Source organism: Sitophilus oryzae, unplaced genomic scaffold (assembly GCF_002938485.1).
Source record: "Sitophilus oryzae breed Bouriz unplaced genomic scaffold, Soryzae_2.0 scaffold_1396_pilon_pilon, whole genome shotgun sequence".
In the NCBI taxonomy this organism is placed as follows: Eukaryota; Metazoa; Arthropoda; class Insecta; order Coleoptera; family Curculionidae; genus Sitophilus; species Sitophilus oryzae.
The window spans coordinates 10,407,143-10,429,412 of record NW_022146055.1 but is presented as its reverse complement, the minus strand read 5'-3'; the positions used below and the strand labels follow the sequence as shown (position 1 = coordinate 10,429,412).

General features: G+C 31.9%; 1 protein-coding gene across 1 annotated transcript in view; it reads right to left on the bottom strand.

The window, feature by feature from the left end:
* Positions 1 to 274: 274 nt before the first annotated feature.
* The window catches only part of LOC115875777 (ras-like protein family member 10B), a 59,687-nt gene continuing 37,691 nt past the window's right edge, over positions 275 to 22,270 (bottom strand). Inside the window, exons 3-4 of the mRNA XM_030891281.1 lie at positions 3,633 to 3,799; positions 275 to 980 (exon numbers count right to left, since the gene is read on the bottom strand). Of these exons, the coding sequence (XP_030747141.1) occupies positions 560 to 980; positions 3,633 to 3,799 (588 nt within the window). The 3' untranslated portion in view covers positions 275 to 559. The remainder of the gene's footprint in view (positions 981 to 3,632; positions 3,800 to 22,270) is intronic.

Genomic DNA, 22,270 nt, shown 5'->3' with positions numbered 1-22,270 from the left:
GTTCCGTATCAGTTCCATACTTTTTGTTTTGCAATTTATATTATTACGAAAGTTTTATTTTAAAAATTTGTATCTTTTGAAAAAGGTAATAGATATAATTAAGAGGTGAAAGAATGAATAAATATCAGAAAAATTTTAACAGAGCTGGTACAAATGTAAGAACTTGACAACGCTGTTTCCGATACGCTTTAGTCCGTCCGCCAAAAAAAAGTATGGAAGGAAAGGATATGGAACGAAAGGGAAACGGAACGGATAGTGTGCATTGTTCTATTCATTGACATGATATAATATTTTATAGGAAGGGAAATGGAAGGGTGCTGATACGGAAGGTATAGTGAGAATCAACCTTTAACGGGATAATTCGCGAATTAACTAATTTCGCGTATTACCCGTAACATATGTTTATACCTACAGATATTATATTATAACAAATTATGTATAAAAACGTCTCCTAACGGTTACCTTCTAAAAAACTATTCGTTCTAAAAGCTTGCTTTTTCCACTTTTGCCACGCTGCCCTTAAAATATCCTTACATTTAATTTTAAAACTACACAACCCCTAAATAACAACGCATTTGTTTCGATCTAAGGCCTCTTGAATATTATCGAGCATTGGACTTTGATCCCTGTTGGAGACGTTCTCGATCATATTCATCAGCTCCTTGAACACGTGCATCACACGCCAGTTATACTTCGCGCTGCACTCGATATAGCCACATTTCCAATGTTTTTTAACTAGGTTGACAATGTCCCTCCTTTTTTCGTCGCTAGTGCTCGAAATGGCCGGCTTCGAGCTGGCGTTGGGGGCATCGTCGGAGACGATCAGGTCTTCCTTGTTGCCCACGACTAGGACTGGCACGTTTTGCATGTTCCTGCTCTCGCAGATTTGTTCCCTTATCGTTTTAATGTATTGGAAAGTGTCTATATTGCTGAGGTCGAACACTAGAATGTAGGCAGTGGCGCTACGTAAACCATAGTACCTAAAAATAGATGTTTAGGATTAAGAGGCGATTTATGATTGGTTTTAGTTTTATTAAGGCGGATTCTCACGGTGCTAGAGCGGTTTCACACACACAGGCAAAATCTGTATCGGTGCCGGTGCTAAAATCGATTGCAATATAAATAAATTAGCTCCTTCACATATATTCCGATCCGGTAAAATAGTCGTGGACCGGCAAATACAATAGAATTAAATACAACTGACGGAGCGTGTGCAAAGTGCAAAGCCGGCGCCGGCGCCGGCACCGGCTCTGGTTTTGCCGGTGTGTGTGCAAGCGCTCTAAGCGTACGTCCATAGTGCACAGGCTTCCCGCTAAGGTCCGACCGAACCTGGATTTCTAGTCTCGGCCGAGACCGCGACCGAAACCTAGAGGAAAAGAAATTCTCGGGTGAGAACGAGACCGAGACAGGATGCAATATTTATTTAATAGTTTATTATATGAAAAAACATCTGATAATAATTAATAAAAACCGCATTTTCATGCAAAAACGCTTTTATTGGGATTTAATACTATAAAATTACTAATACTAAAAAAATTACTTTTTTAGTCTATGTTATAGGCTAAAAAAGTAATTTTTCAGCATTTCATCCTTATCATCATATTCTTTCTAAATAGTTGTTTGATAGAGACGCTTGTTGGTGGGGCAGATTATAAATGTATAAGCTGCTGGTTTCAGAACTCTGCATGGAGGTGAATAATTACACACAAAAATTTTACTTATTAATAGGATATACGCGTAATTCATATAAAACACAATTCTGTTAAATGTATAAAACTTACATTAATAAGACACGAACATCTAACATTTCGTTCATTGTTTACGCATAGAAATATGAAGGCGATTCTTTAACCGCCCGGGAAATTCCCTTCGTGATTCTATCAGATCATATATGGATCAGATATCATTCTTTTCTTTTCGACTTCGGAAGAGTATTTCATTCATCCACGCATCGATAGGTGGTTAGGTTAGATTGTGCGATACGCTCAAAAATATTAAAAAATAAGCTAATTTGACGATCGTGAGCAGTCTCGACCGTGGCCGATAATCCCGGCCTTTTTATGGCGAGAACGAGATCTCGGCCTGATTTTAGCCGAGAATGACGGTAACCGAGACCAAGATCTCGGTAGGACCTTACTTCCCGGTTTTCGAGCGGGAATGTCAATTAGCATCATGGAGCTATCCCATGCCGATCTATTATGTTTTTTATTAGCTAGTGATAATGTTCATATTAAACTAATACAAAAAAGTAATACTCGCGTTTATGAAATCAATCGGTCTTATTTTGAATTTGATAAATATCGTACGTTAAACTCACAACTCACAGCTCACCGTTAAAAATTTTACGAATATATCCACACGAAGAAAGACACGTTGAAGTATATTTTCAACAAACTTGAAAACCGTTTAAAAATGCTGCATTTCTTATTGAATTCGATAATTATTTTCTGATATTATATGTACCTACTTGATGTGTGCTATACGTCGATACTAGTATTGTATCTTTAGTTGACATTTTAATACGTTTTTTCGTAATTAATTAGTATGATACCACCGTATACACCATAGGCGTAGTGAAAACATTTATCAAAAAATATAAATATCTCTTCAAACAGCTAAGTTAAGAAAATATGTGCCACGGCACTGTTTGGTGGCATTATAATAATTTGCTCTCGGGTGTTATTTGTCTTTGGATTCTTTAGTCATTGGTCGCAATAAAGCGTGGAACCGGTGCATTATGGACGTACCCTTATTCCGATTGAAGCAGTCTGTCTGATTCAGAGACTCAACGAACAATGAATGCAAGAACACGTTTTCAGTGAAACTGAACAACAGTATATTGATATTATCAGTAAAATGAAAAGGTAATTCTACTTTTGTTCATTTTGACTGAACCGTAAATATCTGCAAACTGAAGCGTGAGAACGTATTTTTCATATTGATCTTTTCAAGTTTTGGTGAAACTTTGACAGAATTGGCTTTCAAAACTAATTCTGTCAATATAGTTTCACTAGCACTGATTTTAGTTGTTTTTAATCAGAGTATTTCGTATAACAGTTTCGAATAACAGTTTGGCTTTCTAAACGTACCTATATCCCTGGTGATGCGCAAAAAGTCTTTTCGTTTAAGCTTCATTCAGAATCTCGCAATTAGTGGAATCAATTAGTGGTTTCAATTAGCGTAGAAGTTTGTTCCTTTAATTTCAATGTAAGCAAGTAATTTCAATGTAATCAGAACGTCAAAATTAGTGGAAGACATTTTCAATTAGTATAGAAAAGTTATCAAACCCTTAACTTTTCCACTAATTATAGTTGAAAATTTGCGAGAAATGTCATTTTGGCTTTTGATTATCTTCGGTGAAGAGAAATTGAAAAAGTTGATTGTTTTATAAGCTAAATATTAGGCTTTCTCGATGGACCCAACTAACTAACGCAGGCTGTTGCTAGGATATTCGATTAATTTTAATTGTCTTTTTTAAACATTGTGAATGATCGTAAACTAAAAAGTATAAAGTGTAATTGAAACCACTAATTTATTCCACTAATTGCGAGGTTTCTGAATGAAGCTTTAGTACAATAATTTTTTTTGCAAAATATTACCTGAGCTAAATATTTTTAAGTACAATTTCTTACCTATAGTTAGCCCATTCGTAAAAAGAGTTGACAGGAAAATAAGGTATAACTGGTAGATCTGATATCTTTACTTTGTACCATCTTTCATTTGTAACAACTGTGGGATAATACGTATATTTTCTATCTGTTGGAGTATAGTCCTCTTGAAAATGATTCAGGACAAATTGCTGAAACAAAAATATCACAATTATAATTGGCTGTAAATGCTATTAATTGTGTCACGTAATTTTTTAACTTGAATTTTTAGAAGAAACAAAATAAAGTATTTTAAGCTAACGTCTCTTTTTTGCTGGTAATCTAGAACTAATCTACACCGAACCCCGCTGTATTTTTAAACCCTGAACTTTCTAACTTCGCTTAACTTCGGCGATTCATCGGGAGCAGAACCAAAGAGAATATAAATGTTATATTTATAGCATTTATGTTCTTTTTCTAACTCTTATTTTGACTATTAGATTCGTGTTTTTTGGGGGTAATTGATCATATTCTTCTTGTCCCCTCTAGTAAGTTCTCATTCCATTTAAGTACATAATTTACAAGCACCACACATTAATCACACGTATACCGGGTGCGTCTCAAAAGTGGCTCACACCTATAACTTTTTCATTTTTTCAATTAAAAAACGAGATTTGATTATGTTAGTATAAATATATGACATAAATTAGAATGGATTGGACGTATTTAATTGTTTCGGTCACTTCCTGTTTCGCCGGAAATGACTACAACTTTTGATTTTTAAATGGCATCTTCGATATTTTTTTACTTTATTCGATAGAAAATAAACATTCTGAAAAGAATGACATATCATATGTCAACTTTTTACATTTTTGCATACGGTTTATTTGAAATTATAACATGCGATTTATAACGAAAATTTGACTCGAAATACCAAGTGTGTGGTATCAAATTATTAGTAAAAAATTGGCGCCGGGAGGCACGTATAGTCGCCCATACTAAAATATGTTAATAAAAAGTTGGTAGGCAGTTATTTTAGTTTCAAAGTAAAGGAATTTTTCCAATTTTTTTTATCTCAAAAACTGCGACTTTGACTGATTTTGATGTTATTACAAATTTTGTTGCAAATATTAGTCCTAATCTTAAATTGAAAACCGCGTTTCGCTAGCTAGTGTAATTTTGGAGTTACGATTTTTTAAATTTTTTAATCCCCTCCTATACCCCCTTACCAACCCCCACCCCCACCAAAAACTAATGGCTAGATTCTCGGGTGCTACACTATTTTTGTGCCAAATTTGGTTAAAATAGGTTTAGCGGTTTTTCAGTTATCGTGTTTTTTTATCTCAAAAACTGCGACTTTGACTGATTTTGATGTTATTACAAATTTTGTTGCAAATATTAGTCCTAATCTTAAATTGAAAACCGCGTTTCGCTAGCTACTGTAATTTTGGAGTTACAATTTTTTAAATTTTTTAATCCCCTCCCATACCCCCTTACTAACCCCCACCCCAACCAAAAACTAATGGCTAGATTCTCGGGTACACTATTTTTGTGCCAAATTTGGTTAAAATAGGTTTAGCGGTTTTTCAGTTATCGTGTTACAGACGGACAGACAGACAGACAGACACAATGAAAATATTTTGTATTTAGGTCATTTATGACCCAAATAATTCATTCATTTTGAGTGAAATTAAAAAAACTTTTTTTTTGCCGATCTTAATAGCCTATATATATATATTTATATTTCGTATCCTCGTCCAAATAGATATACACCCGTAGTATCATTATCATACTTTATCGAGCACATTTTATTCCCAATTACGTAAAGAATGCATTTTTTGTTAGCCATAGGCCTTAGTCATCCGTACCCGATCGTCAGCCTTCTCATAACATTATTGTGCTTTGTCGAGTAAACAGTATAGTTAGAAGTGAAATATAAAATGCCGAAATATAGTAAAAGGAAACGTACCTTAAGTGCTAGTGGTGATGAAAGTGAAAGGCTGGAAAGGGAAAGAAGACATCTCTTGAGAAAATTGGATTTTTTGGATCGAAAACGTCGTATAAGAGTGTACAGTAGTACTAGTGATGAGAAAGAAAGAAGAAGTCTAAATACTTTTGTAGATACTGGCTATAAATGTTAAAGCCAAATATAAAAAGAGACATAACTGTTAAGTCTCAAATTGCATGTAATAGCTATAACTGTTAAAGCTATTTTTTGTCAACAGGGGGCGTAACAAGTAAGTAATTATATATTTTTAGAGATAGAAGAGGTAGTAGATTTACTTTAGTTAATTTACTAGCTTGGGTTAATCCACCATCCATATAATTATATACACGTGGGTCACATTAACATGATCTGTATTTTCCGGCTGGAATTGGAAAATGGTGATACAAGTATTATGATTCTGTCTAATATTTACTAGCTTGGGTTAATCCACCTTGTGGATGTAAACATATACTCATTGTAACCCAGCATAGTCCTTCACTTATGCACGCTAGTATGTCTCAGAAAACGATTAAAATGATCTAGATATCGGATCCTTTATTCTGTGGCTGTATTTGAAAAATCTGCTTTGCAGTTTTGATTTAATAAAAGCTTGTATTCAAAGAGGTAACTATATATTATGCTATACCCGGCCACAAGACACCGAACGGAGTGTTTTTCTACAGCGGCAAGGTGACGCAACATTGTTGTTTGTTTACCATTTGCTAGAGTGTTTTTTGCTCACTTTTGATAAAATAATGAACTTTATTTTTTTAGACAGGTCAAAACGAATCTGAATCTGTTTAATAATAAAAACCCCAAAGCTATTTGTTTACAAATGAGTAGGTGACTAAAATGCAAAGTAAAGACCGCTATCGATTCTTAAACCAAGGCTTAAACTAAACATCTTGCTATGGGGACGGGGAACTGCTGAAGTTACACAAATGACCTTAAGCCCTTGTTTATATATTCTTATATACAAGGCTTAGCCTGAGTTTATAAAATATTTTATTAAAAAATATTTTAAACGCTTTTCAAAAATGTTTTTTTTTTGTCTTTTATTAAAGGTACAGATTCAGATAGTGAGTTTATATTAAGATTTGTCTTAGAATTACATGTTATATAATTACATTACAACGTAAGAGATCTTTTGGTTGCAATATAGCATAAATTGGTTAAAAAATTGTATTTACATTATTATGGCTTACAATAAACTTATATTTATTTAATTCCAATCGTCCTCGGAATCAAATCTAGAAAAAAATCAATTAATTCAAATTCGAGAGAGATAAAGATCTGTGTAGGAGTAGGACCTAAAATATGTGACACACTTAAAATTAGGTGGATGCTTATCTTTCTTAAAATTACTAACAGAAACGAAAGACAGTCTAAAATATTTTTTCCATCCCCAGCAATTGCAGTATATTTTAAGGACCGAGGTTAAATCCGGAGGTCCAAATCATGTTTTCTTCAACAGAAAATAAGAAATATATTTTTTGATAGACCTACAGCACGTTTTTAGGTAAAACAATGTCACCACTAGACCAAACAATTACAAGGTTAGTGGAACTTCCCAAAGAAAATAACCAAGGTTGGAGTTGCCCTTAAAATCTGATAGATTTAGGGAAATCGTTATGTTAGGAGAATCCTACTTTACGAACCATTGGAAGGTTTTCTTTTTTTATTAAATTCACACTTGAATAGCAAAATTAAAAGCGTGGCGATTGGCCAAATAAGCGATGATTTGCTTTTTAGTAAAGTTTTAGTGAAAAATGCAAAGAAGCCAAGAATCTTGAAAATACTAGCAGGCTCATCTCAGAAATCAAAACACTTAAAAATGAGTGCTTTGAGATCCAGGTGAAGGTCCACAGACAGAATAATGAGAAGATAAGAAGGGGAAAATTCCTAGAAGATTCATTTTAAAAAGAACGAGGGGGGAACAAGAATTCCAAAGAAGGCAGAATGTGTTGAAGGAGACAATAATTCAGGTTAGAACTCAAAACAAATATGCTGGTATAATTGACTATTTACAGCCAATGGTTGAAAATAACACATAACGAACTTGTTTTAAGTTATTTAAAAGGTTATTATAAATATGGTTGCGATTACGATACCTTTTAGGTCCTAAACTAGTAGACCTAAACCTAAAATTTTAGACTAACCTAAACAATATAGCTATCCAGAAACTCTCATTGCAGAAAACTGGAACTTAAATTATACTTTTAAAATATAAATAATAATAATAATAATAGTAAAAAAAAATGAATTTTAAGCTCTTTTTCTTGGAATTTGCACTATGCATATGTTTTTCAACCCCCTAAACACCGGTAATTAACAACTGTTAAGGGAAAACGTTTTTTGTTTGTGACTCAACTATCTTGACGATGTTCTTTTATTAGACAAACATTTAGCGGAATGTACTGGAAATATAAATTTAATAAAAAAAAAAAAATAAGTAAATAAATAAATAAAAAAAAGAGTATCTTCACGTCTACTCAAGAAATTTCATACTTAGATTTTATCTTAAATACAAAATTAATGAAAATGTATCCTACAGACACAAAGAAATGTAAGATTAAAAAGTTAGTGCTGAAATTTTCCAGAAAATATAGACAGTATGTATCCATACTAACTATAAGATGGTTTGTTCGCAACTTACAAGCACTTTAATTTCTTTTTGTCCCGCAGATAAATACAGCTGTTTTATAGATACTAAGAGATTGAATGAGCTAAATACAAAGCCCTTAAGGAAAATAATGAAAATTATAATGCGGTTCTTTGTGCCAACAAGTTTTTTTTTTTCTGAAGTTTACGGCTGGTGGCTCAAAAACACAGAATATGCAGGTCAAAATTTCATACCTCCTAAATATACTCTTACTTACTAGGTTATTGATGCATCAAAATCGGGTTAGGGTACCTATTGTAATTATTTAAACGCTAGAGGTTTTTGAGACTAAGAATATCATATACTAATAGAATGGGAGGTGCAAAATATTTGCACCTTAATTTTATCACTACTAAAATCTGGAAATGGTCGATTGTCCTTGACTTCATGATTTCTTTCTTGAATTTATAAAAAGATGGTGTCCACTCGAATTTTTCATTAGAATTGCTCACAAAAAAGCTTGCTACTCTCCTAATTCTTGCAACTGGACAGAGAATTCAGACACTAAAAAATATAGCTAAAGTAGACGACTCTTCTATTAAGATTTATGTTTGCCAGCACTTTAGAAGCTTACCTAAAAAGAACTGAATCATTAAGAGGGGAAGAGAATTATCTTTTTCTTACTCATAAAAAACCCAACAAAACCACAAAGTGGCAAGTTCCCAGTCTATAAGTCGCTGGATAAAGGAGGTGTTAAACGAAAGTGGAATCAACACAAAACTGTTTAGTACTCATAGTATTACATACGCGACGTCTTCAGCGGCCTACAGAAAGGGATTTAATATAGATCAAATAAAGAATACCATAGTGTGGACATCAACATCAAAAGTATTTCAAAAAATTAATCGTCCACTGAATAAAGGAAAAAAAAATAACTTTATAAAAACAGGCAGGAAGTAAGTATAGTCATTATAAACTGCTCTAGTAAGTTGCTCTTTATTCTGTTAATGTAATAAATAGGTACTATAATGTTAATGTAAATACTTATATTCTTATTCAAATTCAAATAGTTTATTTACCTTTTTTTATATATTAATATACAAATTAAACAAAACACAAAATTAGGTAAAAGGGACTGTGTTGCGATTATAAAAAAAAAACGATACACAAAAACATTAAATGTTTTTGTGTTATACTAATACCCCGCTGGCAAGCGAACCTTTAGGTCGGCGTTTACATGTATAGGAGTGAGTCGTTATGGCAATCTAGTAAGTCGGAGTGAGCAAAAATAGGAAGTATTTATTACATAACTACTTAATCTGACGCTAGATTCCATGCGCTTGGGAAAATACTCGCCTTTCAGTATATCTTATTTTACTAAGCGTGTTGACGGTACTCTTCGTACACATGAAAACCGGCGCCCAAGACCAAAAATGCCGACCCTTAGTATAATATGTATGTGTTATACTACTACTATGTGTTTGGTTTGGTTTTACTAATTTAGAATCATAATTATGTGATGCATATTATATTACATTAATTTTTTGTTGCTATTTTGTTATATATTATAATAACATGTATGTAGAAGTAGATTATATATATTTTTGTTTTGTGGGTTTGACATATTATATTTAAATATACGTTTATAGTTATGTTATACGATTATGTATATTTTACATCACCTGTTTTAAAAAAAATAGCAAAATATAAACTGTCACAAAAGAATTTCTTTTCTTTCAACATCTACGGGTGTATATCTATTTGGACGAGGATACGAAATATAATTATAAGAACAAACGACTTACCTGTAGGAAGTTCGTTCTGAATTATATGAGTATCCTCGTCCAAATAGATAGGTCCCGACCCTACCAATACTAGCCCTCCCAAGAAATTCTTTTTTTGATTTGAAAGCAAAATAATGTTATGAGAAGGCTGACGGTCGGGTACGGATGACTAAGGCTTATGGCTAACAAAAAATGCATTCTTTACGTAATTGTGAATAAAATGTGCTCGATAAAGTATGATAATGATACTACGGGTGTATATCTATTTGGACGAGGATACTCATATAATTCAGAACGAACTTCCTACAGGTAAGTCGTTTGTTCTTATAATATATATATATATATATATATATATATATATATATATATATATATATATATATATATATATATATATATATATATATATATATATATATATATATATATATATATATATATATACATACCTATTCGGTTGGTTTGGACCTTAGTTTGGACATAGTTCTATGTCCACGAAGAAAGTAGATATACAGAGTGTACCACTAGGGTGTACTTTTTGTCCATCAAGCTATGGGAGGCGCATATTAAATCTATTGTGCTCTAATAATCTGGTTGGCAAAAATATGGAATTTTATGTTAGTATCACAAATTATATTTGTCGATAAGCTTCATAAAAAGCTTAAAATATTAATAATTTTTAAATCAATTAACGTTCGGGTTTAGTTTTTGATTGATGCCCTTTAACAAAGCACTTTTGTATAAAGGCAAATTATGTACAATTAATTTGTTTTGATTAAAAAAATACGTAGTTCTTCTATGCCACGGAATATTGGAACTCCCTGTATATTTTGAAGATCTGCTTTGGAAAAATATATTCTCCAAAACTGTTTTTCTCAAAAACTATGCTATGTAGCTTTTTTTGCAAAAAACAAAAAATGTAGTAAATACTAGAGGGACCATTTTACGAAAAGAAAATCTGTCATTGGGGGAGTTGAAAAATTTAGGGGTGGGGTGGTTTTCGTCCTTCACGTACTTTTTCTTAATTTTTGTGAAAGTAAAATTTTAAAGCACTTAGCAAAACATAGTAACCAAAATCTCATTCAAATCGGAACAACGGTTCATAAAATATCTAAAAAAATGTGTTTATTTTTTTGAAGTTTGATGCCCTCTAGCGGACAACCGAAGCACTTTTGTATAGAGGTGAATTGTGTCAAATGAACTTATTTTGATATTTAAAATACGTAGTAGTTCTATGTCCACGGAATACTGGGACACCCTGTATACTATTAAATAATTAAAGGATTACAATAATTTAATCTTTCATATTTATTTATTGCTTTTAAACTAGCAGTGTGCTGTTTGCTTTATCTCTTAGGGACTTAGGGACAAACCGTTTACGAAATTGAGACGCGTAATCTGTCGACAGTAGAAAGACGTGATCTCCCTATCAAACCTTTAACACGGCCATTTCTTTTCTAGAGATCTCATTTTCCTTTTGTCAAATTGAGCGTGAATGCAGTCCTAAAACTTAACGAGTTTGAGTCTTCTAACGGCTTTACTTTCATTTTATGATGACATAGAAAGAATAAGAAGAAAAAAAAAGAAAATACGAGTACAATAAAAGGATGGATTAAATTTACGATATGGATTTAATGTTAAAACATTTTTATACTTCGTCCACTACAGTAGGGTTTTCGATTGTGTTGTGGTAGAAGCTGTGGCTAGTGTTGGAAAATACTGGAGTACCAAAACATATTATTTTTCTACTTATAAATCTTTACGAAGGCAGCTAAAATTAAACCCGGAAATAACAAAAAAAAAATCAACAACACTCTTTAAGTCTTTTAGTCCGAAATGTGGTGTAAATATATTGTATTGTATCACCCAGTAGGATTAGAGCAGAATTATGGCCTTATGTTGAACAAAAGGAATCTGCAAGTTATGATAGGTTAGGTTAGGTTGCTGATTAGTTAGGACTGAAATCCATCTAGTAGACTGATTATACTCTGTTGTTTGACAAGACTATAGATGGACTATGATTAGACAGTTTTATTGGTTTATTTCAAAAATGACAGATCATATTTCAATTTTATTGGTTTGGCGGAACGATGAACGCCATCGCCTGTTTGGCGGAACGATGAACGCCAAACGAACGTCGATACGTATGAATTCGCCTTTAGATTTTTGAGACTTGTCAAAGTCTTGCCAAATTATAGGTTATAATTTGTGTCAACTTATGTCAAATACCCTGCGTTTTGGAAGATGACGCATTTTGATTCATGTTATTACGTGTGTTTTGTGTCTTTTGAAGTCAAGTGGAGGAAAAATCGAGGGATAATTAACTGTAGATCCAGCAGTGGCGGATACAGAGGGGGGTCCATGGGGTCCATGGGGCCCATACCATCTCGTCGCAGATAAGTGCATCACGTATATGGTACAAAGATCGTACTAAACATAATATACTAAAAACTGGAGTAGCTGTAAAATATCGACATCACCACAATAGGTATAAATAATGGATTTTAGTACTACAGAAAAATAATGTCAAAAATTGTACCAACTTATTTCTTTGTAAAATAAAATATACTACTTTCAAATTAAAATGACAGACACATCTATCACTGTCAAGGATCTTGTCGTTGGACAGACTATACCTCGGATCTCTCATAACAAACAAGGGAGGTTGTGACGAAGAAATCAAACGCAGACTAGCATCAGAGCTCGTAACTCAACAATGAAACTGACTCGAATATAGAAAGACTCTGCAATATCCCAGCGCAACAAATTAAAATTACTAGAAACACTGAATTTTACTATCGCTCTACAGGGTGCTACATATTCGAGGTACGAGCACTGGTATCTCGGTAATCGTAATAGATACGAACATGGTTAAATTGAGGCAAAGTTGCGCTTTGGAATGTTCACCAAGATGCCGTCAAAAAAGTTTTAAAAATTGCAAGGATTGCTGAGTTTTTTAGAAAAAACGGATTTTTTTGAAAATCAATTTTATTTTTTCCTGTCGTTACTCGCTGGAAAATCAAAAAAACTAATTGTACATTCTCATAGCCACTTTATTAGGGCTTTTTGATCTATCTGATAATAATGCTATCTCTATTTTTATATTTTCAAAATAGCTGATAATTTGTGAGATACAGAGGCCAACTTAATTTTTTTAAATACGAACCTGCATTTTTTATTTCAGGTTTTGAAAGAACTCGGTCTCCTGAGGACAATGATAAATGACATGCTACACTTAATATTTTTTTCTTGTTTCGGAAATTTGAACACAATTTATTTAAACTAATTTCAAGTCCGGCTCTGTTTTTTTATATATTGAATCTATTTATACATTGAATACGGAAAATCAAATGCAATAAAATAAAAAAAAAATATATGTAAATATAATGTAATATAAACAATCAAATCATTTCCCAGGAAGATGGATTGGAAATGGTAGAGCAGTATAATGGCCAGCGAGGTTCCTGCATTTGTCGCAAAGGGGAAGAGGGGGGGAGGTATTACTTGACATAATTTGTAAAAGTAAAATCAATACGTCTCAGCATCTACAATAAAGAGTACAAAATGCTTCTTATACTTCCGAATAAAGATCTGTTCAAAGAGCTATAAATAAAATTGAACGAAAAATAGATTTGTGCAATAGAGAGGGTGGTAACTCTTTCGAACATGTAGAATATTAGAAACTAGTTTGTAGAAGTTAATTTATTTACAATAACTACGATTAATATTATGCAAATTATTAGATTGTACACTAAGAATTTCAAATTCACAATAAAAAAAGTTAAAAATAGTATCTTTAAATTGCTGACCTGGATATTATTTATTTGAATCTTTCAATTGGCTCCATTTTCCTTATTCAATGTTAATTAGCGATGAATATAATCAGATTAAATAATTTTAAAAACCAAAGTCGGACTTGAAACAATTATATATAATAATTAAATAATTTTGTTGTAAAAACCAAACAACAAAAAACTATAAGTGTAGCATATCATTGTCCTTAAACAACCGAGTTCTTTCAAAACGCGATATAAAAAATGCAGGTCAGTATTTAAAAAAATTAAGTTGGACTCTGTTTCTCACAAATTATCAGCTAATTTGAAAATCTAAAAATACTATCAGATAGCTCTAATAAAGTGGCTATGAGAATGTGCAATTAGTTTTTTGGTTTTCTAAAAAGTAACGACAGGAAAAAATAAAATTGATTTTCAAAAAAATCCGTTTTTTCGAAAAAACTCAGCAATCCTTAACATTTTTAAAACTTTTTTGATGGCATCTTGGTGAACATCCAATGGCGCAACTTTGCCGTAATTTAACCATCTTCGTATCTATTACGGTTTCCGAGGTCCAAATGCTCGTACCCCGAATTTGTAGCACCCTGTATATGCATCTGCGACCTGGACCCTGAAAACGGCAAACAGAAGAAAAATTCTAAGGGAGTTGTAAGTGCCATAAGACATTTTCAACTAAAATAAACTTTTCATACCTTACGTACTTTGTTAAAAAAAAAACTAAAAATAATAATTAAATGTTAAAACAGTACAGGGTGAGTCAACGATAGAGTAAAGTCCATTATCTCATTTATTTCGAGGTTTACAAAAAAATGTTAAATACAAAAGTTATAGGGAATATAACATATGATTTTTTAAATGCAACACCTTATTTTTTATTTTATTTTTAGATTCAGCCTAAAATTCTATAACTTTACTTCCTATACTAATTCTATAACTTTTATTATATACCTAAAATTAATAGTTTTCGTAATATTTAAATTTGTTTATACAAATGTTATATTGTAGTGTGTTAAAAAATTGTCAGTGGTACCATTGTTTCTGAAGTTGGAATACCAAAATTTGGTATGAGAGTTCTATAAAGATTAAAAAGAAGATATATGTTAAGATATTTTAGTTAAATGCTACAGGGTGTTCAAAATATATTTATGAATTTCAACTACTTAAAATTAAAAAATATTAAATTTTTTAAATGGTACATCCTATATATTTTGATTTTTCCTGATAGATTTTGCAAAGCTCTTCAACTTTTATTAAGTATGTCATATACCTATTTTTAATAGTTTGCGATTTATTCCAATTTTTCTATTTTTACCCTAATTTTTAATACAATTACGCTATAACATCATAGTTACCGTGACAAAACAAACATATTTATTACTTATTTTTAACAAGTAGTTTAATAATTAGTTACAATAGTTATTATTAGTTAAAATTAACTAACTTTACTCAAATAAACTAAAATCGTAGTCGTGGATTTTTTGGTGTATTTCTATATTATGAAAGATGACATTTGGATTTTCCGTCGGGCCGAATAGCCACAGATTAGGGTAATACTAACTGGATTACCTAATTTTCGACTACTGATATTGTAATTTTCTCCGATATACAGTAAAGTTTTTTTTCTCGTAGTAATTCTGGTTTATGTCTTACTACTGCCACGAAACTGTCCCATTACACACTGAAAATATTATAATATAATATAATATGAAAATATTTTCTAGATAATCTACATCTATTCTTATAGTACTTAGCAAAGTACTATATAATATATAGTTACTAGTTTAAGTACTATATAATATATAGTACTGAACCAAAAAATATGTTTATTTTGGCTTGTTCGTGTATATCAGTCACATTGACTAATCCATTTTCAGGAAAATCTGAAACTATTACCTCTACCTCTACCATTTATACTTATTACAACAAATTAAACTAAAATTCACCTTTTGTTCTTAACTTGCTTAACAGACATATGAGATTTTGATAATAATTATTATTTTTTGTCATGACAACTATGATGTTCTAGCGTAATTGTATTAAAGATATGGGTAAAAATAGAAAAAATTGGATTAAATCGCAATTTATTAAAAATAGGTATATGACATACTTAATAAAAGTTGAAGAGCTTTGCAAAATCTATCAGAAAAAATCGAAATATATAGGGTGTAATGGCGATTTAAAAAAGTTTAGATTTTTTAATTTTAAGTAGTTGAAATTTATAAATATATTTTGAACACACTGTAACATTTAACTAAAATATCTTAACATATATCTTCTTTTTAATCTCTATAGAACTCTCGTACCAAATTTTGGTATTCCAACTTCAGAAACAATGGTACCACTGACAATTTTTTACCACACTGCAATTTAACATTTGTATAAACAAATTTAAATATTACAAAAACTATTAATTTTAGGTATATAACATTATATATAAAAAAGTTATAGAATTTTACGCAGAATCTAAAAATGAAATAAAAAATAGGGTGTTGCCTTTAAAAAAACATATGTTATATCCGCCACACTTTTTTGAAGCACCCTGTATACTCTGTAATAATTTTAAAATGTGTATCTTAATCTTCCCTATAACTTTTGTATTTAACATTTTTTGTAAACCTTGAAACAAATGAGATAATGGACTTTACTCTATCGTTGACTCACCCTGTACAAAAATGATCCTGGTTGATCCTTTGGTTGTGACGTTCTCCATTTTTTAAATGTATATGTTACGGTTAAGGTCCGATGTCCGGTTAATGTCGACATTACCCGGTTAATCTCGAGAATAACATACAACAAAACAACCAAAAACATAACCTAACCCAAACATTAACCTGTTAATGGCGACATTAACCGGACATCGGACTTTTAACCGTAACATATACACTTTGAATTAATTTTGATGGCAACATTATAATTCATTAATAATAATTAATATTTCATCAATTTTTTTAATTGTTATAATACACCCTCAGTGTATTATCTATTTTTTCATAGCATATAACAGAATACTTCATATCTTTTGTTGTTAACAGGTTATATTCTATCTTGAAACATATTTTCAATAAACATTCTATTATAAGAAAAATATAACTATTTTCTTCAAGCATGCTCGATGTGGCATTTAATCTACGTTGAAATTTCAGTTACTTTTTAAATTTTATCTTGGGCACGTGTGGTCATTAGCGACAGCAAAATAGGTACATGGTGTATTTGTAAAATAGAGAAAGAGGGAAAGAGCGAGATAGCGAGAAAGATGTTAGCTGAGAAAAAGTTTAAATTGGGTTTTTGAAAAGTCGGAAAAGCGCACTTCTAGACAGAGACGTAAATCTGTGGCAGTAAAACGTTTCGACGTGTTTATGGGAGAAAATTGTGTAAAATAGGCTTAAATCACTTGAATTTATTTTCCGTATACATACATAGATTAAGAAACTTTTAAATAATGCCAAAAATACGATATATTACTTTTCTAAGAACTCTGAGACGGAATTTTTAGAAAAAAAAGGGAAATTTTGACCGTTATCGAGGAAAATTCGATGTCAGAAAGTTGGCAACACTGCTCTTGTATATTTAATTTTGCAATTTATTTTTTTACACTACATTCCTATATACGGAATAAAGAATGAATGTAAAAAAATGTACAGGGTCCGGCATTAGTGCGCCGCGGGCATCTGTAGCTCCTATAATAAAAACGTTAGGAATTTTGTTTAAGTGCAAACCTAAAGTATGTATTAGGATATATTTCAGGAAAATATTTTAACCCCTACAGGTTGGCTCAAAAAAGTGTGAGTGGATAAGGATGATTTTTTCTAAATGAAACACCCTATATATTATTGCATTTTTGGTTTGGTTGTAAAATACAAGAAATGCCCTGAAATCAAAACTATACTAGATATTTTCTGTAGTGGGTCTGTACTTACTTTGCTGCAAATATCGTAATCTTTAACCACACAGGGTTTTCTTGGTTTTTTTTAAAAGAAACACCCTGTATATTATTTTTTGTCCTTTTTGTATTTAAAGTATTTCAGAATTTTTAACGGTATTTCGGATATTTGTAGTATTATATTACATATAGGGTTTTCAACTGTAATTTCTTATCAAAGCCACCCAATGATTTTTGTCTGGCATTTTTTTACCGTTGAAAGAGCCATAATATGTAATAAAACCGCTAAAAATTCGCTTCATTTTTTAATTCTCCATCTAACAAAGAAATAATATACAGGGTGTTCCATTAAAAAAAAACAAAGTAAAACAATTTCAGCTGTTCATTACTGGTTCCAAATATATATATTCTTCTACTATTATCAGTATTTTGGTAACTATTAGAATGTCTTTTCTATCTACGTCGTTGTACATTACTTTAGTTTTTGCTAAATTCATTACTAGTTGTATTTGGTTTGTTGAGCTTGTAGATTTTCAAGACTATTGGGAATTAGGACTATGTCATCAGCGAATCTAAGATTTATAGTTAAGATATTCTCGATCTACTTTCAATCCTATGATGGGCCAGTCTATGGTAAATGGAAGATATCATCTAGTGTTACAGTACGTCTGTCCGTTCTGTAACTACTGGGTATCCGTGAGAGGGGAAACGATATTCTCTCGATATTTTTCGTAAAAAATTAGACGACGCGTCCCATCAATAAAAATTCGACAAATTTGCAAGTAGCCAATGAAATGAATGGGCGGAGCGATTCGCGGTGACGCACTCGTCAAGTCGACGTATAAAATATATTGCTGTTTATTTAAATGTTTTTTGTCCGCATTCCTTTCATAGACACAGATCCAGCAGACGTACTGTACCTTAACTTTGATATGAATAGTTAAGAGTCTAAATTTAAGTAAAAAATCACATAAAAAAGAAGTCAAAATATGCTAAAAATTAAAATATACGAACTGATTTTCAAATAATTTTAAAAACCATAATATGTGTCTCATATCTCTAAATATTATGAATAATTTAAAATTTAATAAACTTAATATTAATATCGAGAATAGGTTTTCACCAATATAAAGCAATATTTTGTAATCGTAACTTTTTGATTTTGCGATCAAGTATTAATTAGTTTCCAGTAAAAAATATTTTCAGTAATATATTTTTAAACTTTAAGTTTTTAAGTAAATTACATTTTTGTTTATTATTTCTATTAATACTTAAATATATCATTGAAATGGACAGTACTTCCTATGCAGCGAAAGAAGGGATAATGGATTTAAGAAAAATTTTAATTGTTAACCACAAAATCAGCACTTTTTTTACTATATTCTCTGTTATAAGAGAAAATTAATAACAAAAATCCAAATTTAAAAGCAAGATAAAACGTTTTTGCATCTCATTTAACTGGAAAATACCTCCACCTTTTTAATATGACACATTTGTACCAAGTGTGTAGGAAAATTCTTTAGTTATTCAGACAAACCTTTATATTTTATTAAAATTAAACTGTATTAAATTAAAAATTAATTAACATTGTCAAATGCATTCGATAAAAATTTTATCAACTAACTATTAAAATATATATTTTTGATGCTTTTTGATTTTAATGGAATATCAGAGTAGTATGTATTAAAATTGTAACAAAATATGATCGAATCATTGACTAGGAAAAGTTTAAATTGGATTTTTAGAAAACCGCAATGGAAGAAGTGTGACTTTTTCAGAGGAAACAGAAATTCTTAGCTGTAAAACGTTTCGACGTGTTGATGGAGGGAAGGTTTGAAAAATAGTTTTAAATAAGTTCAGCTTAGGGTGGATTTGCACAGAGCCAAAGCTTTCCAAGATTACCAGGTTTACGAAATATTGCTCTTCTGGTCTTTAACCCTGGTTATTGCCCTTTGCAATTTAAATAATATTTAATCGATATGCCATTTGAGGAAATCATCACTGTATATCATAGATGAATTAGTGGTTAGCTAAATGTATCGTGACTAAAATTGAATAGTGGTTCAAATTTATATAGTTAAGCCAAAATTATATTGTGTGGTATCAGATAATCCTAATTGAAATTACCTTACGCAATATGAATATAATTTTAACCATAAAAAAATTATAATGAGAGTTCAACATATTTACAAGCATATAAATTCTAATTTAGGCTCGCCTTTCAAAGCAGTTATATCAAATTTATATGTATAAATATAAACACATTTATTTGGATCAAAAATTACATGCATACGTAATATACTAATAAATAATATTTTAAACTACCTACATATACTTAATATATATATTGGAGGCAGATGCCGAATTCAGTCTATGTCCGAAATAATTAGACATATGGCGATTTGTCCATACTAAACTTGCCAGAGCGTGCAACTTCGTGGTTATAAATAGTTTTTAAATAACTTCTTTGCGGAGGGGGTTAATCTTTTTTTGGTATAATATAACAACAAAAGATTAACACCCTCCGCATAGAAGTTGAAACCAACGCAATCAAAACTCTTCCGTGTAACTTTGTGGATATAGGTAGGTATATTTTATTATAATCGCCATTATGTCTAATTATTTCGGACATCGGCCGAATTCGGCATCTGCCTCCAACATATATAACACGCACAGCTATATTTTTTAAACTTTATTCTGTTTAAAAGTCTAGACCCACCGTAACCGATCATTCAGGGGTAACAGTGACCTATTGATATATGTCTTTATTTCTATTGCAAATTCGATTATATGCCGCAAGCATACTGTGTATCGATAGAAAAAGTTTGACAATGTCCCGTCTCGAGCCGGTAAAGTTCAAAGTGTCTATGTTTTGTTCGTATATTTTGCGACAAGTTGTCGGCGCAGTGTGGATGGCGTGTGCTGCCAACAGTTGGAGACCAGTGAAATCACACATGGTTAATAAAACTCATTCGCAACAACTAAACTTTTGACTTTTTTGTACTTTTGTCACTGCGGTGTGGACAATTTGTCTCAAGTTTGTCTTGTCAGAAGTCTCCATTTTTTGTGACAAGTTTGTCTTGTTTTTGTCTCAAAATCGTGTTTACTTTTTGTCACCTTGGTCTGGACCCGGCATAATACAGGCAATAACCCTAGAGAGTAAACTTCTATGGAACAGGCATATTAAGAATATTACCAGCAAAACCACAATGGTTCTCATAATATGTGAAAGACTGCGCCTTTAATATTTTGTACTTGATGTATACCATGATTACTTATGGTGCAGTTGCTTTGTACACAAAACAAGAGCAACGTACAGCAAGGCAAAAGCTATGCAAAGTGCAGAGACTGGCAAGCATCTGCATCCAAGAAATAATAACAGTTGCAATGGAGGACATTGTAGACCTAATACCACTGCACATTGTCATCGGTAGAAATGCCAATGCAATGATTAGAATGGTCATTGACGAAAACAGTACTGGGAGAATGGTCAACTCAGAAGCTTAGAACACCCTCAAAATAAAAATTCTACTCCTCCCACTCCCAGTGGATAGCATACCAAAAATGTACAACTTTGAGAAATACCTCACTGTAGTGTTGTGCAATAAAAAGGATTGGAAGAGAGAAACGTTTGCTCAGCAGGTAAAAGACCATACCATAACGTGGTATACTGATGTTTCCAAGATATTTAGATCAAAAACTAAATACTCCGATCCAATGGGCACCTACCCCAGCATCCTTCAGGCAGAAATCTACGCTATCGAAAGATGCGTACAATTGATCTTAGATAGGAACTATCGAAAACAGGAAATAGCCATCTTATACGATAGTCATGCAGTATAAGCGATCAACTCAGTAACCATCAATTCGAAGTTGGTCAAAGAATGCCTACAGAAGCTGAACAAATTAGACAAAGAAAATAAAGTACTCCTACTCTGGGTGTCCCCTCACCAAGGGATAGAAAGCAATGAAAAAGCAAACAATCTAGCTGGAAAAGATGCGAACACTCCACTAACTTGACCTGAACCATTCTGCTTTTCAAGCGGAAACCAACTTAAAACGGAACTCAATAACCTGGAGTCCTCCAACGGGCTGAGAGACTCGAAAAAGTTTTTTAGAACTTACGACCAAGAAAAATCGAAGATTTTCCTTGATTTAAGTAAGAACAATCTCCGGATTGTCAGGGAGTTTCTAACAGGACACTGCCTCCTCAAGGAACATCGTATTAGATTGAACCTGAGGAACAACGGCGAATGGAGAAAATGGAGAAACACCAGAACACCTCATCATTGAGTGCGCCGAGACGACAACCGTTCGTGCCATAAATTTTGGTACGGTTGATGTCGGAGATGGAGAGCTGGCCTCTGTGAAGCCGTCTCAGATACTGACTTTTGTCAGAGCAATAAGACTCTATGATGAGTAATAACTCGTTATAACTCAAGGAAGTGGAACACACAATAGATCTGTAAGGTCGCGGTGATTAACCCCTCTCCTATATATTCTACATTCTACATACCTAACTTTTTAATAAACAACGTGCACTTGGTAAATTAAAGTAGCAAAATATGAGTTATATGTATGTGTAATATATGAGGATAGTGTTCAGTTCAGGTGTTTCAAACAAAAAGGGAAAGCT